We start from the raw sequence: 19,029 nt of genomic DNA on the forward strand, positions 1-19,029 counted from the left end.
AATGCATCGTTGCCACAGTAGATGGCGCTGACGAATGAGAGTTACTATGACCACATGCCTTGTGTTCCTTGTGCGTTGCAGGGCGTGTGACTGACGCAGCGTACTGTAAACAGCTGAATGGTCCGGTACTCATGTCGGGAACAGGCTGAGATGGTGTCTGTATACGGCCAGACATATGGAAACGATCGACAGGCAGCACGGCTATACCCAAACAAGTACCCTCACATAGACCAACTACGCCACACAGCATTTCAAGCCCTTTTTGGGCGTCTGTGTGATCACAGGTCCTTTCAGATGAACGTGGAGGGTCAAAGTTATAAGCGATAACCTTTCTGATGTGTCGTTACTGTAGGGTAGGCAACTTTGAGAGATGGTTCAAAATGGCTCTGAGCACTATGGGACTTAACTTCTAAGGTCATCAGTCCCCTAGAACTTAGAACCACTTAAACCTAACTAACCTAAAGACATCACACACATCCATGCCCGAGGCAGGATTCGAACCTGCGACCGTAGCAGTCGCGCGGTTCCGAACTGAAGCGTCTAGAACCACTCGGCCACCGCGGCCGGCTCAGAGATGGTTAGTATGAACCAAAACAAGAAAAAATTCTGGTAAACATGGGCTCCAATATGCATACCTTATGGGTTGTGAGCACGTGTTCAATAGCGAAGATGAACAAGTGCTCATAGCTCCTCAGGTCTGCATTTTGGAGCTCACGCTCACTAGACATTTTTTCATCTCTTGGTCCATACGACCACATCTGAAAGTTGCCTCTCCTACATTCTTAGCAACAGCAATACCGGTACATGTGTCCCGCTGGCCGGCCGAAGTGGCCGTGCGGTTAAAGGCGCTGCAGTCTGGAACCGCAAGACCGCTACGGTCGCAGGTTCGAATCCTGCCTCGGGCATGGATGTTTGTGATGTCCTTAGGTTAGTTAGGTTTAACTAGTTCTAAGTTCTAGGGGACTAATGACCTCAGCAGTTGAGTCCCATAGTGCTCAGAGCCATTTGAACCATTTGTGTCCCGCTGTCAGAGGTGACTTTCGACTCTTTCGTTTCCGAACCAGGGACCCATATCTCAAACTGATACACTTATCCTTTTCCATCATCCATCATCATGTATAATATCATCATGGAATCACCCTGTATATACAAAAAATTACAGGCGCCGACTCCCATAACTTTGACGCTCTATAGTATCGTTTGATGACGCTTTCCGACATGGATTCCTCTGCTAAACTTGATCTACTAAGTTCCTTCTACAACCTCTAGAGGTGCGTAAAATAAATTGTGAAACATCCTGCATGTCTAAGGTGTTATAACGAAACTAGTAATATCAGTTTGTGATGTTTGTCATGTAAACAAGTAGCGGCTGGCATCAGAAACACAGGACAAGCGCGTGTGTCAAGCCCAGATGTTTGATCTTCCCATTCGAATAACTTGCAATAAGCAAAATTTTGGATCAGGTTACCTTCCATTCGGAAAGTGGGTGCACTCAGCGACTGTTATGTGGGTAACAAATTATAGAGTGCAGAAACAATTTTCCCAAGATTCTAGCCCCCAACATCAAATATTAAGAGGAAAAAAAATCAAAGCTTTACTTTCTACTGATTCTGGATCGCATGTAAGAATTTCACCTAATATAGTGCGTATATAGAACATAATATACTATCTTGGTTAAACATCCCTAACCTTTAGACATTGAAGTGAATGATATCTAAAGATTAGCGAAAAGGAACTGTTTTATTGGTTGCAGTCCGTGGTCCACGGTCTATTTCTTCGCTGTTTCGTCTGTTAGTGCTAAAGGCATCATCAGAGGCTACAGAGACTGAGAGACGAAACGCTAGCAAAGAAATGTACCTTTTGTCACGGCCTAAACCGCATAAAATACATATCGCAAATGCCAGTCCTTATAGCCTGGATTTTATGAACTCCATTAATGTCGATCTCGTAGTTTGTGTCCCGGTAGGCTGATTGGTAACAACCTCGATGGCATTTAACCTCTAGGGGTGGGATTAGAATTACACTGAGGTGCTAAAAGTGAGTGAATAGTAATATGCACATATATAGATAGCGGCAGTATCACATACCCAAAGTATAGAAGAGCAATGCATTGATGGATCTGTTATTTGGTGATTCGTGTGGAAAGGTTTCCGACGTGATTATGGTCACACGATGGGAATTATTAGACTCTGAGCGCGTAACGGGATGTGGAGCTAGACGCATGGGGCATTACATTTCGGATATCGTTAGGGAAGTAAATATTCCGAGATCCACAGTGTCAAGAGCGAGTCGAGAATCCCAGATTCTAGGCATTATCTCTCATCACGCAATGGCCGACGGCCTTCACTTAACGACTGAGAGCAACGGCGCTTGCGTAGACTTGTGAGTGTTAACAGACAATCAACACTGCGTGAAATAACCGCAGAAATCAATGCGGAACGTACGACGAACGTATCCGTAAGGACAGTGCGGCGAAATTTGGCGGTAATGAGCTGTAACAGCAGACGACCGATGTTACTGCCTTTGTTAACAGCGCAACATCGCCTGCAGCGCATCTGCTGGACTTGTGACCATATCGGTTGGGTCCTAGACGACGAGAAAACCGTGACCTGGTCAGATGGGTCCCATTTTCAGTTGGTAAGAGCTGACAATATGATTCGCGTGTGATGCAGACCCCACTAAGCTATGCGCCCAAGTTGGCGACAAGGCACTGTGCAAGCTGGTGGTGGCTCCGTAACGGGTGAGCTGTGTTTACATCGAATGGACTGGGTCCTCTGGTGCAACTGAACCCATCATTGATTAGAAATGGTTATGTTCGGCTACTTGGCGCTATATTCAGCCATTCATGTACTTTATGTTTCAAAACAACTATATAATTTGTATGGATGACATTGCGCCATTTCACTGACAAGGGGAGGCCGCCAATTGTGAAATTCAGATTCGATTCATACTGCGCATAATAAAAGCTCAAGGCCAGAGGAGTAATGTGGCAAAGCACCAAGATGCACTTCTCAGCCGTTATCGAGAAAATCGACAGTTAAAAGAAACCGTTGCGGTGAAATACTGTCTACGATTAATAATTTTCCACAGCTTCCTGGTGCAGCGGTAAGCGCTCGGGTTCGTAATCTGAAGGTCGCCGGATCGAATCCCGCGCCATGCAACTTTTTTTTGTTGCTAGCTTTTTGAAATTCATATATATATATATATATATATATATATATATATATATATATATATATATATATATATATGAATTACTTATGCATGTTAGTGAAGGCGGATCGCTCTCCAATTGTACCGCCTCCATTTTTCCGTTTGTTTAACAGGGTGTACCAAAGCTCTCCCGTCCGCACTGATTTTCGACGATGTTATAAGTTGCGCTACGGACCGCATCTACCTTCTTTCGAAGTTAGCAGGCAACTACGCTGTTATGCGGCGGCTCGTTTCGGCCCATTCAACATCTGTCCTTCAAGTGTAACGAGCGAGTAACGGAGTTTATATTTCATACCTGCCACAGCAAATTTGTGTTCGTGGCGTTTCTATTCTAATTCGAACGTTTGACTTACGCTATACGTATTCGTTTCGGAATATCGTTTCTACGTCTTCCATTAACTATACGTGGTTAACATTATGAAGACAATTAATAACATTTGTGAAGTACAACTTTGTTTGCGGAAAACATAATGATGTTCGAAGTCGCCAGTTTTTCCACGACAAACGACTTTCAACAACTTATTATATGCATAATTGTTGCAACTGATTGCCGGGAATTATATATATATATATATATATATATATATATATATATATATATATATATATATATATATATATATATATATATGAATTACAAAAAGCAAATACTAAAAAAAAAAAATCGCATGGCGCGAGATTCGAAGCGGCGATCTTCTGATTACGAACCAGAGCGCTTACCGCTGCACCACAACGCTGTAGAAACCTATTAATCGTAGAGAGTATTTCATCGCAACGGTTTCTTTTAACTGTCGATTTTCTCGACAACAGCTGAGAAGTGCATCTTGGTGCTTTGCCACATTACACCTCTGGCCATGAGCTTTTATTATGCGCAGTATGAATCGAATCTGAATTTCACAATTGGCGGCCTCCCCTTGTGAGACACAATTGTACGCAAATGGTTTGAAGAGTATTCTGGACAGTTCGACTGGCGAATGCTTTGTCCAACCACATTGCGCGACATAAGTCCCATCGAACATTTGTGGAACATAATCGAAAGGTCAGTACGTTCACAAAATTCTGCACCGGAAACACCTTCGCAATAATGGACGGCTGGAAAGGCAGAGTGGCTCAGTATTTATGCAGGGGCTTCCAACGACTTGCTGAGTCCATGACACGATGAGTTGCTGGTCTAAGCTGGGAAACAGGAGGTCCGACACTATATTGGGGGTATCCCATGACTTTGTCACCTCAGGGCAGTAAAGTGTGACGTTTAAAGCATAACTCTCGAATGCTTGGAGCTGTTTCATCAAGTCTGTTACACACGTGAAGTACTAAACAAAATCTTCTCCGGCTTGCAACTGTATCTACATCTATATCTACATCCACACTCTTAAAATCAGTGTAAAGTGCATCTACATCTACATATACATCATACTCAGTAAGCCACCTAATGGTGTGTGGCGGAGGGTACTTTCGGTACCTCTATCTACATCTACATGGTTACTCTGCAATTCGCACTTAAGTGCCTGGCAGAGGGTTCATCGAACCATTTTCTTACTACTTCTCTACCATTCCACTCTCGAATGGCGCGTGAGAAAAAGGAACAGCTAAATATTTCCGTTCGAGCTCTGATTTCTCTTATTTTATTATGATGATCATTTCTCCCTACATAGGTGGATGTCAACAAAATATTTTCGCATTCGGTTGAGAAAGTTGGTGATTGAAAGAAAACTGCCTTTGTTTCAGTGACTGCCACCCCAACTCGCGTATCATATCGATGACACTCTCACCCCTATTGCGCGATAACACGAAACGAGCTGCCCTTCTTTGCACTTTTTCGATGTCCTCCTTAAATCCTACCTGGTAAGGATCCCACACCGCGCAGCAGTATTCCAGCAGAGGATGGACATGTGTAATGTAGGCTGTCTTTTTTGTGGGTTTGTCGCATCTTCTAAGTGTTCTGCCAACAAAGCGCAATCTTTGTTTCTCCTTCCCCACAATGTGGTCTTTCCAATTTAAGTTGCTCGTAACTGTAATTCGTAGGTATTAGTCGAATTGACAGCCCTTAGATTTGTGCGATTTATCGGATTTCTTTTAGTACCCATATGAATGACCTCGCACTTTTCTTTGTTTAGTACTAATTGCCACTTTTCGCGCCATACAGAAATTCTCTCTATATCATTTTGTAATTCGAATTGATCGTCTGATGATTTTACTAGATGGTACATTACAGCGTCATCTGTTAACAATCTAAGGGGGCTGCTCAAATTATCACCTAGATCATTTATATAAATCAGGAACAGCAGAGGGCCTATGACACTACCTTGCGGAACGCCAGATGTCAATTCTGTTCTACTCCATGATTTACTGTCTATCACTACGAACTGTGACCTTTTAATATTTTTTGTGTGGAATCTAAAATTTGAAAACCTCTCTCACACCGGCCTGATTTAGCTTCACTGATCAGGATAGTAAAAACATGCGTATGTTAAAAGAATTTTCATTCACAAAGCAGACTTATCGCATTCATACAGTTCAATAGTGTTCTATCCTGATTAAATTGAGCTTAACTTAAATTCCATAAGGCAGTGACGCAATTTCGAAGTCTCGGTGCGACGAAAATTGTCAGTCGATCTCCTGAAAACATTTGTAATAATTATGAACTTTCGGTGATCACATGGGGATGACCGGAGATCTGCTGGTAAGACCGTGTTAGCCTATTTATTTGAAGTAACTGAATATCTTGAGAATACAAAACGGCAGGTTCGTCCAGTGTAAATCAGACGTTCCCCACTGATCCCGTGCAACACAGCGTAGTAAGCAGACACTGTCAATAATAATAAGTTAAATAATACGCTAACACACTTACTTTAGTTTAGTTCATGTATTAAATTCCTTCTCGTACAGAATCTCATCAAGATGGCGACTAGCTCAACAATACATACATATACATCCTCTTTCTATCACGACTAATCGGCAAGAAGTCCCTCATTCTTTTCATAAGAGAAAACATAGATAGCAGAGAAGCTATTCCATGGAGTAAATGGACGCTCCAAGGAATAATTGGGCTTGAAACTACTTTGCATTGATAATCGGTAAGATAAGAAGAGATATTTCGAGATATGTACTGAGTTATATAATTTATAAAATTTCTGAAAATATCGCGTAGAGACCGCTGCAAGAGACATTACAACCTCTCTGAGAGTAACTCACGAATGCAGTCACACAACTGAGACGATACTCCATATGCACGCAATTTGATTAATAGTCGCTTGTGAGGAACAGTATCAAAAGCCTTCTGGAAATCTAGGAGTACAGAATCGATCTGAGATCCCTTGTCGACAGCACTCATTACTTCATGGGAATAAAGAACGATATTTTCTGAATCCGTGTTGGTTATTCATCAATATGTCATTTTCTTCAAGGTGGTTCATAATGTTCGAGTACAGCATATGCTCCAAAATCCTACTGCAATTGAAATGATGTGGGTCTGTAATTCAATGGGTTACTCTTATTTCCTTTCTTGAATATTGGGGTGACCTGTGCTACTTTCCAGTCTTCAGAAAGAGACCTTTCGTCGAGTGAGCGGTTGTATATGATTGCTAAGAAAGGCGCTATTGTGCCTGCATACTCTGAAAGGAACCTGATTGATATACCATCTGGACCGGCAGACTTGCCTTTCTTAAGTGATTTGTTTCGCAACATCTAAGATATCTACTTTTATGTCACTCATGCTAACAGCTGTTCTGGTTTCGCATTCTGGAATATTTACTTCGTCTTCTTTCTTGAAGGGATTACGGAAAACTGCATTTAGTAACTCCGCTTTAGAGGCACCATCATCACTAACATTTCCATCGCTATCGCGCAGTGACGGTATTGACAGTTTCTTGCCACTGATGAACTTTACATACGACCAGAATCTCTTTGGGTTTTCTACCATATTTTGAGACAATATTTCATTGTGGAAACTATTAAAAGCATCTTGCACTGACGTCCGCACTAAATTTCGAGCTTCCGTGAAACTTAGCCAGTCTTGGGGATTTTGCGTTCTATCTGATCCCTCCAACCCTGTTCCACTCGCAAATAGTGCGTGGGAAGAATTATTATCGGTAAGCCTCTGTATTGGCTCTAATTCCTCGAATTTTCTCCTCGTGCTCAATACGCGAGACGTATAGGGGGAGAAGTAATATGTTGTCCGACTCCTCCTGAAAAGTGCTGTCCCCAAATTTCAATAGTAAATCTCTCCTTTATGCACAACGCCTGCCTTGTAACGTCTACCAGTGGAGTTTGTTTAGCATCTCCGTAACGCTCTCTCGCCAGCTAAACGATTCCGCGACGAAACGCGCCGCTCTTCGTTGGATCCTCTATCAGTCCTACCTGATAGAGATCCCAGATAGATGAACAATACTCAAGGATGGGGCGAACAAGCACCTTCTAAGCCATTTCTTTAGTGGGTGGGCTACATTTCCGATAAATCTGAGTCTGGTGTCTGCTTTTCCCACTATCTGTTTCATATGGTCATTCCACTTAAGGTCGCTCTGGATAGTTACGCCTGGATATTTTACGGCAGACGCTGTCTCCAGCTATTTGTCATCGATAGTGTAGCTGTACAGTAGTGGATTTCGTTCCCAATGCATGCGCAATGCGTTACATTTATTTACGTTCAGAGTCGACTGCCAGAGCCTGCATCATGTGCATGTCAGAGAGTACTTTCCACTGTACCAGTTATTATTAAAGCTTCTTCCCGTCCATTCGGGTATGGAGTACGGGTTGAATGATTGTTCAGGCGCCTCTGTAGTTGCTTTAATTAGCCTAACCTTATCTTCGCGAATCCTGTACGAGCGATACGTAGGTATCAGAAGCGCATTCCTAGATTCATCATTTAATACTAGTTCACGAAACTACGTAAGAAGTAGAGTTTGTGCCTATCATCAAGCGTTTGCTAGCCCAGTTTCTTCAGTATCTCTGTGTCGCTCTCCCATGGGTCAAACAAATCTGTGATCATTAATTCTGCCCTTAATTGTATGATTTCAGTATCTGTTTTTAGTTCTATTTGGTACGAGTTCCACATAATTGTGTTCTGTAAACAGTCTTCTTTGTAGACAGGATGTACTTCACTAGTATTCTACCAATGAACTTACTGTATGTCTGTCACCTTCGACTCAACCTGAGGGATCATTCCATTTTATAATCCTTGAAACTATTACACCCAAATATTAGTAAGGGTTGACCCACTCTAGTTGTGACTCTCTGGTGTTACAGTCATAGGCTATTAAGTTTTTTCGCTCCGTGAGGTGCAAAATCTTATATATCTGAAACTTTAAAGAAAATTGTCGATGTTTGCACAACTTTGAAATATAATCAATATCTGTACGAATATTTGTACAGTTTTTTCAGACATTACTTCATTATGCGCCACTTCATCTTCTGCGAAAATTTTAAAGTTACTATTAACATTATCTGCAAGGTCATTAATATACAACATGAACAGCAAAGGTCCAAACACATTTCCCTGAGTGGGGGGGGGGGAGACAGTAATTATTTCTACATCTGTCGATGACTCTCCAAGATATAATGCTGCATCCTCCCTACCAAGAAATCATCTATACAGCCATAAATTTCGCTTGATCAAGTGGTTGTAGATCCACACGATTTAGGCAGGAAGACGGGCATTTAAAACCCATTACAACCGAATTGGAGTCCCGTATCTTAACTACTACGTCGTCTCTCTGGGTCATAATCTCAGTTAACCAGTTGAATGTCTCTTAGATCATATTCACGATGAACGTTATGATGTGGAACACGTAAATTGAACAAATGATTGCACTGACAGTATAAAAATACTAGCTGAGATACCTGGCATTGTCCGGGAATTCATTTTGGGAATTTTCCTTTAGAAACGGAGACGACAAATGAACTGTGTTTTTGGCATAATATCGAAAAAAATTCATTTCCATTTATTCGTAAAAAAACACCTTTGAAACTGGGAAGTAGTCGTACGAAGAAATATGCAGAAGGTAAAAATGTAGAAGCACAACTGCTTTGCTTGTCTATAACGCGATTTTGTAGACATCTCTATGGCAACGCTTCTTCATAGCTCCATAGACGGCTATCGTTTTCGCCTACAGCCGTTTGCGCTTCGCAGTTGAGGGTTGTCAAAAGTGCTGGTCACGAATTTCCTTGAACTGACTCGACTGTACGAGTGTCTTAGTAGTAAAGAACAAATTGTATTAAAACTCGAGACATGATACGGCATTTTTTCGCGCATCTCAGTCTTTATGATGTCATATCTCTTGAATTTTTATGTGTCGTAGATGACGTATTTCTGTAGCTAAAATCAGCGGCATATGTGGCTACATTATGCGAAATATGTTGCGAATAGAGTTAGTAACAAAGAAACAATAAATTTAAACGTAATGCGCAATGCGGCAGTTTTCTACGCGTCTCATTGTTTATGACGTCTTATCTCCTGAAACATGGTAGGTAGGCGGTTCTTACTCCGACAGCGATTGCCGCCTGACAATAAGGGAAATGTACACCAAGGTTGGTTGAACTCCGTCCCATGGTTTAGAAGGTTATTTGGAACATACATCGACACTGTTGCCTGACAGTAACGTATATGTGTACCAAGTTTGGTTCAGATCGGTCTAGCTTTTAGAAGGATATTTGGGATTTGGGACATACATAAACACACACACACACACAGACACATCCATTTGTATAATATGTACGGCTATAGCGTATCCCAGGATGGATAGTTAATATTCAGAGATATGAGAGGAATTATCATATGAATCAAGAAAGAGCTACGAGTACTTCTCCGTCTTCGATACAGTGAAACAAATCTGTTTTGCTGCAAGCTCTTTGCTTTCCACATTTTGGGAGGAGGTAGTATGGTCAAAAAGAAGAAAAAATTGTCTAGTAAACATGGGCTCCAAACTATGAGCACTTCTTCAATAAAACAGAAGTGTTTAACAGTAGCGAATATGAACAAGTGCTCATATCTCTTAAGGTATGTTTACAGGTTTTTTTTGTTTTTGTTTTTTTTTCTTTTCATCCATACCTCTCAAATTTCAAGACATAGAAAGCAAAGAGATTGAAGTAGAAGAAGTTCTCGTAGTTCTTAAGCTATGCCTTTCAGAGTCACAGTTACTAGACAATTTTGCTTCGAATAGGCGTTTCTGTCATAACATGGAATATTGCCCATTCCTCTTGGGACAGCCTAGCAGTGTGGCGTGGCTCGAAGACAATCTGGGCAAATGCCAGAGCATCAATCGCTAGGTCCAGCATCCGATGCCTGGTCAGTACTGACGTCCTCACTCCCGCTTTGCTGTCACCCATCGCCTCTTTCACCTCTGGGAATTATACATTAATGCGAAAATACCAAACCGCACCATGACCAAAGTTCATATCTACACCTTGCTACAACCACTCTTAATTAGCCACTCATTTCGGAAGACCGAAGAAGGAGCGAAGCAAGATTAGGGTTTAACGTCCCGTCAACGAGATCTTTCGAGACGGCAGAGCTCGGAGCGAGACAAAAACATAGCACTTCCCACAGGAGCACGCCCATAGAAACATTGCGTTGCGCAGTATGTATCTACATACGTACTCCTTAAGGCACCACACGGTGTGACGTGGGCTAACGTGTACCACAAGTCATTCCCTTTCCTGTTCCAGCCGTAAACGGAGCGACAGAAGAACCACAGTCTATATGCTTTCTCAAATGTCCTAGTTTCTCTTAGCTAATCTTCGTGGTTCTTAGGCTAGATGCATGTTGGCGGCGGTAGTGCTGTTCTGTAGTCGGTTCTTCAAACCTTCTCAACAGTGTTTCACGAAAAGAACGTCCTCTTCCCTCGAAGGATTCCCATTTCAGTTCACAAGCATTTTCACTATACTCGCGTGTTCATCGAAACTACAGGTATCAAAAAACTTGTGAGCTGCTCCAATGTCTTCCTTTAATCCTACCTGATGGGGATCCCAAACACTCGAGAAGTTCTCAAGAATGAGTCGCTCAAGTGCTCCACATGTGAACTCCTTTATAGGCGAGCCATAGTTTCCTAGAGTTCTCCCAATATACCGAAATCGACCATTGGCCTTTCTTACGTGCTCTTTCCATTTCATGTCGCCTTACAACGTTATGCCTAGATGTTTGATAGACGTGACTGCATCTAAGAGCTCGCCATCAATACTGTATTGGAATATTACAAGATTGTTTCTCCTATTCATGTGCATTAACTTAGATTTTTCTACATCTAGAGCCAGTTACCACTCATCACAACAACTAGAAATTTGCCTAAGTAATCTTGTAACATCATAGTTAATATACCAAATATTTTTTTCTGGTTAATTATACTTTGTATAAAGTATGTTTTCTTTTATATGTAATCTTTGATATGCTGGAAGGATATAGAAAGATATATAATATGTTTTCTCTTCACTGTTTAAACACTTTGCCTCATTTGGAGGAGGATGACTTTAATAATATATATATTTTTTGTTGAATTGTTAATATGTAGATATGAAAGGATTTTTCAAAAGATATGAATACACTTGTTGTTATGTGCTCGCCACCAACATTGAGCAATCACTTCAGCAGAGAGGAAAAGTCAGATCTTTGTAAAGTACATCGATCAGCACATTTGCTAAAGTATGTGCAAATATAAGGTAACTCATGTTAAATTTGTGTACCAACCTTGATTTGTTTCCTATCATGATACCTCTTAGGACACACTCCTCTCAAACAGTAATTTCCGAGTACCCTGATTATGAGAACTGGTGAAAAAACAGGTGTTTAATTACTTTTGCTTAAACCTGAATGCTAAAAGGTTGCCTAAAATTACTGTAGATTTTATTGAAGTTGAGGGAGGAAGTAAATGTTGCTTTTATGAAAGCCTCCCCAGTAATCGAATTGCTTTAGTTCAAAGCGTCAGTGTTATGAGAATTAACTGATTTAATTCTGTCTGAAAATATTAATGTTTGTGGTGATGACAAATAGGCCACACGATTTTGAGGTTATTTAGAAGTAAATGATCTTATACCCAAATTTGAAAATACTGTTGGAAAGAACTTCTGCACTGACTGTCATAAAATTCATACAAGATGAATGAAAGTTGTGAAAGAGTAATTCCAAAGTTTGCTTTCTTTAGTTTGCTCATAATTATGTTTTCAGATTGTTTTATGGAGATGTTCAAGAAAAAGGGTCCCCCATTTTAAGTTGCTCAAAATGCATACACTTACTTGATTAATGAATATACTAAATGCATTTGAAGTTAATGTTGAGTTTTGTGCACACTGTGTGTGACGAAAAGTGTAATATCAGCTTGTGAGCCCTCATTTACTGTTTTTCTTACTGAAGGTAAAGTTACTGTGAGTGCCTTTACTAATGAAAACTGTTACAACATTGCTTATTAACGAATGTGTAAATCTTACTGCAAGTGAATTTTACTTAAATTTGTGCTGTTTAGAAAGTATCTGATGAAATAGGACTAGGTCCATGTCTATTTTTAGTTTAACATTGATTTCCACTTTTATTGTTGATGAAATAAATTATGCCAGGTAAAGTGTTTACTGTTTATGAGTGCTAAAGTGTCAATGGTGTTTGTGAGAACTTGTATTTCCTACTTAAACTATTAATATCCACTATTCTACTTGTCTGCTTGAAAAAGGGTTCGCTGCACTTCTGTATGAAAGAAGTACAGATTGTGTTTTTTTCATCAAAACTATTCGCTGTTTATTTTAAAAAATGTTTTACATTTCTATGCCTAATTAGCCTGGCGACCGTATTCTATTTCAGTTGAGTAAATGTGATTAGCTAAAACATTTTCTAAATTGGATCTGTCACTTTCTGTGTCCTTAAGTAACGTTGGTATTAAGTTCGATAAGCCAAAACCATTAGGTATTACTCGGCCACTTGTCTAAATTGCTCTCAGATAGTAACAATTACTGCAAGTGTAGGTCATATTCGGCAAATTTACTACCACAGTGGAGTTATACGTGACTGCCTCGTGACAAAAATAAACCTTGTCGTCACTAGGTAAATTGCATGCCAGTATAACGAGCGGACCAGTAGTATTATAATCTCATATACTATTAAGTCAGTAAGTGACATTTCAACATACACAAACCAACCCTAGGACTGGGGACAGCTTTACTTCTATTTGTATACTCAAATGCCACCATGTACATATTTGTAACTGGCTACTTACAACCATTAATCTCCTATGGATTAAGTTATTTCTAATTAACATCAGTCAGACGTAGTAGTAGTTGTGCCTCAGTAGTACTGAAGACTTAAGAAAGGGAAAATCAAGACGGGTTGAGATATTAATTGAAGTTTGGTATGGGAGGGCATGGGCCTGTTAGAGAGAACATCAGGGTGCTGTATTGGAAACACATGCGCCTAATGAGCAGGAGATTCGGGTTCAAGTCCTGGCCTTGGCACAAGTTTTAATTGTTACTTCAGCTGTAATCGTTATCAAAGATAAAGTGGAGACTCAGTATATCTCCAGCAAAATGTAATTACATCAGATCAGGAGTAAAATGAATTGTTCAGGAGAAGAATAATTCCATGTGGCTCAACGGCTTGGAGCGTCTTTCAATTGGTCTCCATTTCAGCGAGTTGTGTGTCCCGAATTTACCCAAGTCATACTACTAGGGAAATGTGACACACAGTTTCTCAAGTTATTTGAACGACGGGTTGTTGCTAGGCAATGTTCACATCATTGATACAAAAAGGCTAGCTTAAAGACAGACTGAAAAAAGTCCATGGTTCGACAGGGATTCAGTCCGATGACCCCTTTTCTGGGCATGTGCTTTACCAACTGACTACTAACCCTATTAACGTTAAGTAGAAGTAGTCTAACTTCAACCTACATATCAAATCATTTATGTTGTCTCTCAAACATTTTATTTCCATGGGAAAATACTTAAAGAGTTCTATGTCCGTATATTATGCTATTTTCTGTACCACATTTAGATTCACAACAGGGAAGTGCACCTATTTTCTAATTCTCGTATTTTATTATTCAAGTGTTACTGGGCCGGATTGTACGCTATTCTTAACAGCAAATTTCGTCAGTGAATAAATGTAGGCCGGAGTGGCTGTGCGGTTCTAGGCGCTCCAGTCTGGAACCGTGTGACCGCCACGGTCGCAGGTTCGAATCCTGCCTCGGGCATAGATGTGTGTGATGTCCTTAGGTTAGTTAGGTTTAAGTAGTTCTAAGTTCTAGCGGACTGATGACCACAGCAGTTAAGTCCCATAGCGCTCAGAGCCAATAAATGTACTACGAGTCTGTGTATAAAATTCCCAGTTGCTTCAACAGAAGCTGTAGGATGTAATTTGTGAATTTGATATTCCTGACTGTAACACCAAAACACAAGAAATTTTTGTAAATGATCATCAGTTATATTGGTCTACCATAGTCTCATTTGCATTTCTTCTACTTCCGTCTTTTGAAGGCATTATTGCCTTCATGGTACCTACAAATGAACAGCGTTAATTCTTTCCAGATTTAATCAGACGAACTCGTGATAAACAACTCATGATTACAGTCACGGTACAAGATAGTTTATTTGCTTTTAAAAATATAAATGATTTACAAGATTGATCTGAAGCTATGTACAAATGAGTTGAGAGATAGCTGTAGTATCTCAGTAGTCGGTGGTGGTGCGTACGTAGTTGTTGCCGGAGGGCATGGAGACGCGCTCGACGCCTCCAGGGAAGAGTTTGGGCAGGTCTTGGTCGGGCACGTGCGGCAGGATCATCACCTTGGTGCCGGGCGTCCAGTTGGCGGGAGTGGCCACCACCTTCAGCCGGTCCGTCAGCTGCAGGGAGTCGATCACGCGCAGCAGCTCACTGAAACACCAGCAGAGACGAGTCTCATCAACCATGCACAGAGTGCAGTGTACATGTGTGTGTGCGTGTGTGTGTGTGTGTGTGTGTGTGTGTGTGTGTGTGTGTGTGTGTGGATTCATATTGTTGATTATAAAGCTTCGTGTACCCTGTAATGCATGTAGGTTATGTTAGAAAGTGAATAGCGGCACTCACTCGACGTTCCGGCCGCAGGACGCGGGGTACACCATGGAGAGGCGCAGCCGGTTGTCCGGCCCGATGACGTACATGGCCCTCACCGTCATCGCCTTCTCCACGTTGTCCTTGTCGCGCTCGTCGATCATGTCCAGCTTGACGGCCAGCTCGCGCGTCTCGTCGGACACGATGGGGTACGGGAAGTCGCCGGGAATGTCCTTGCAGTACGACTTGATGTCCTGTAGGCAGAACAGGTGTGATTTGGTGAACTCTGGTGTAATGTGGAGATATTATGGATCTCATCTCGCTCATAATGCTATCAGTTTAAGCCAGTAGTGTGGAACACTCACATTGACCCAGTCGACGTGGTCCTTGAGCTTGTCACAGGAGAGCGCCAGCAGCTTGACTCCTCGCTTCTGGAACTCCGGGTTGTGGACGGCGATGCGGCCCAGCTCTGTGGTACACACTGGCGTGAAGTCCGCTGGATGCGAAAAGAGAACACACCACCTGTGGAGCAAAGGTGCAAATATACAGGTTAAACTTGTCTACCATTCTAATCCACAGTTCTATTGTCAATTTCAAATTGTTCATGTGACTGAATACCTAATCGTTATTTGATAACATAAACAGAATTTATTTTTCGGGGTGTTCTTTTTTCTACTATATAATCAGAAACTTGATCGCTGAAGTTTTGTAGATTTTGTTCGAAAAACAAATGGGCACCATTGCCAATTAATCGTTATTTTTTAAATGTAATTGTAGGGAAATGTTGTACAGATGTTACTAGGTACTGCATCAAGTAGTTATAATATTCCTATTCATTTTGTTTAATCTTATTCCCATTTCCATTACACAAGATTTGGCAACAAACAAGAAAAAGCACTTACCCTCTAGAAACTCATTATAAACATTGTAACAGCTTAAAGCAATTAGTTCTCCTTGAAAGTTGCATTCACGAATGATTATTTGTGAGACGAATTATTCAGCATTGGTTTAGAGTAACATATACGAGAAATGGGTTATGGATGTTTGTGAACGATATAGATTTTCCCATAAATATAGCTGCTTCAGAAAGTTATGACTGAGCAAGGAAGATAATGTGGCCACGCTGTGTGACTTGTAGGAAAAGGGCTCCTATGAATTATACTCCATTTTACAATGACCTGGATATCCAGGGCAAAAACGTGTATTCCTGATATAAGATCAAATCTTCAACTACTCTACAAGGCAGGAGGAATTTCACTGATTTCGTAGTATTAAACTTAGAGGACTGCCCATTTATTAGCACTAATTATATTACTGAAACTAACGGGGAATGTTCTGTTAACTACATTAATAATTACTGGAAAGCTACTGATAATCGACTTTTAAAGTTTATAAATCCTCCACACGTACGCTGGAGTTTCATACATTATAATAGTTCAGATTTAGATTTACTGAAACCACCTAGAAAACATTACAATTAAATAAAATATGTGATTCGTTTTTATTTCTGCAAAATCAGTGTGGCTGAGGACAGTATTATGGGTTTTATAATTAGCAAGCGAAATCAGCGTAAAAGTTTAATGCCTGTAAAAATAACAGTACGATTCACATTAGAAAATTACGTCACTGTTAATCTTAGTGAGTGGTCAAAAAAATTGACTTTTTGATTTTTCTCTTTAGTTATGACACGGCAGGTATAGTACACGAAATTTAATGCTACGGACAGAAACATCGGTTATTGCGCTATGGTATAGTATGAACTCATAGAATGGTGGCGCTTCTGGTAGATTCTCTGTAGGAACTAGTGGTAGAAAAACCATTTCCTAGAGGCAATACGGTCGCAAGTTCGAATCCTGCCTCGGGCATGGATGTGTGTGATGTCCTTAGGTTAGTTAGATTTAATTAGTTCTAAGTTCTAGGCGACTGATGACCTCAGATGTTAAGTCGCATGGTGCTCAGAGCCATTTGAACCTAGAGACAATTACGGTAACTGCTAGTGCTAGATAAACTTGTTTCAGGAGCTTTAATAGTGAATTTATATTTTGCCATTGCAATTCGACCCTATGAAAAAAATTTAATTACAAATTATGCCACGTAGTATGTGAGGAGGCGGAAGTACAAGTTATGAGTGTGGCAAACAGAACATGGAGAAGACGACAGATGGAAAAACAGTCAGCGAAGGCTAAAAATGTTTGCACTTTGGGAGACATGACTAGCTGACGAAGATAGTTCTTGGGAGCATAGCTTTTTGAAAGAGAGATTTCGGTAGTAAGACGACAAACGAAATCTTCACATTAGCAAGGGTATTGAATTCACAGGTATACATTTACACGAACAAAGAAAGAAAATAAAGGAAAATGTAGTTGCCACACTTCCGAAAAAATATAGATTATAGCAACAAAAGATTAGTATTATTAAAGCAGGTGGTTCTGGGGGAATTAGCTTATGAGTAGAGAGATAGAAAGGTAGAAGAGTTTTGTTGTTTGCCCACGACAGTAACTGACAATGGCAGAAGTGAAGAGGATGTACAGCATTGGTTGACAGTAGCAAGAAAACCTTTTCTGAAAAAGAGGACTTTGTAACGTTTAATATAAATTGCTTCTGAAAGCAAATGAACTGAATTTAGCCTTATATAGAACAGAATTACGAGCGCTTAACAGTACAGACAAGAAGTAAATATAAGCTGTGGTGGAACAGAATAACGATGAAAGTTGAATGAGTAGATCGGAATACTAATGAAGAGATACTGAATAGAGGCACAACTTGATTAAAAGAAGGCGTAGGTTGACAAATGAAAACATTAAGCATAACACAGTTTTTGACTTAGTAACAGAGGACTGGGTGAGGGATAAAATTTTAGGTGAAGACTGGGGTTCAAGTGTTGCAGTAGTTTTACAGAAACAAAAAGATTGTATTAGCGAGGAGAGGAACCAATTTCCGTTTCGAAGACCACGAAAACAACATTAGGGAATTAGTTTTAAAAGATTGAAAACTCATTTACTTTTACGAAGTGGAACACACAGGAACAGAAACTAGTTACTGCAGATAATTGTTTTATAGACGCATGACGTCGTGGGAAACAAAAATAGCGTTATTCCGTAGAAAGGTGAAACAAACAGAAATGTGAGTATTGCAGCTGGAGTACTCACGAGTCGCCTTTCCACTTGTAGAAGTCCAGTGGCCCCTGCGTGGAGGGCGCCTTGAAGTTGGGTACGATGCTCTCGAGCTTCATGCTGCTGCCTCTGTGCCTCTGTACTGCTGGTCGGTGGTGTGCAGACTGACTTGTGAAGGCTGCGGCCGCTGCTTATATCTGCCGCGCTCCCTGCTGCGTCACCCAGCACTCGTGCTGCTATCGGCCAATCACTGCGAGAACGCTGCGCGCGGCGCTCTTCACCCGTGCTGCTAGCCGGCCAGAAATCACTGCGTCATTCGTACTGTGATACGCAAGGCCTGCCTCAAGCCCACCCCAGAACTACTGCTTTCCAGCGGAAGCAAAACAACAGGCGCTTGTTCCTGCTTCTACGCCACATCTACGTTTACATATATTGTCTATGTGTCACTATATGGTGCATGGTGGAAGTCATTCCCTTTCCTGTTCCACCCGCAAATGGAGCGAAGGGAAAACAACTGTACGCTTCCGTTCGAGCCGCGACTCTCATCTTGTATTAGCGTCCTTACGTGAGACGTACATTTGTGGCAGTAGAATCGTTCTGCAGTCTGTCGCAAATGCCGGTTCTCCAACCTTTCTCAACAGTGTTTCGCGGGAAGGACTTCTCTAGGGGTTCCCATTTCAGTTTACGAACTATTTCCGTAATATTCAT

At 41.0% G+C, this 19,029-nt stretch overlaps 1 protein-coding gene across 1 annotated transcript; it reads right to left on the reverse strand.

Moving 5' to 3' along the window:
- Positions 1–14,742: 14,742 nt before the first annotated feature.
- On the reverse strand, positions 14,743–18,497 carry LOC126483971 (peroxiredoxin-6-like). The gene is made up of 4 exons (XM_050107271.1): positions 18,358–18,497; positions 15,574–15,730; positions 15,245–15,462; positions 14,743–15,052 (listed from the first exon to the last, which is right to left on the reverse strand). The coding sequence occupies exons 1-4, from the start codon at positions 18,438–18,440 to the stop codon at positions 14,848–14,850; spliced, it is 663 nt and encodes a 220-aa protein (XP_049963228.1). The 5' UTR covers positions 18,441–18,497; the 3' UTR covers positions 14,743–14,847.
- Positions 18,498–19,029: the final 532 nt, after the last annotated feature.

This window comes from Schistocerca serialis, chromosome 6, assembly GCF_023864345.2.
Source record: "Schistocerca serialis cubense isolate TAMUIC-IGC-003099 chromosome 6, iqSchSeri2.2, whole genome shotgun sequence".
Lineage (NCBI taxonomy): Eukaryota > Metazoa > Arthropoda > Insecta > Orthoptera > Acrididae > Schistocerca > Schistocerca serialis.

Coding starts and splice junctions, on each gene's coding strand:
- LOC126483971 (XM_050107271.1), bottom strand. CDS start 18,440: ATGAAGCTCGAGAGCATCGTACCCAACTTCAAGGCGCCCTCCACGCAG. Junction 15,731..18,357: donor TACAAGTGGAAAGGCGACTC/GTGAGTACTCCA, acceptor TTTGCTCCACAG/GTGGTGTGTTCTCTTTTCGC. Junction 15,463..15,573: donor ACCACGTCGACTGGGTCAAT/GTGAGTGTTCCA, acceptor TTCTGCCTACAG/GACATCAAGTCGTACTGCAA.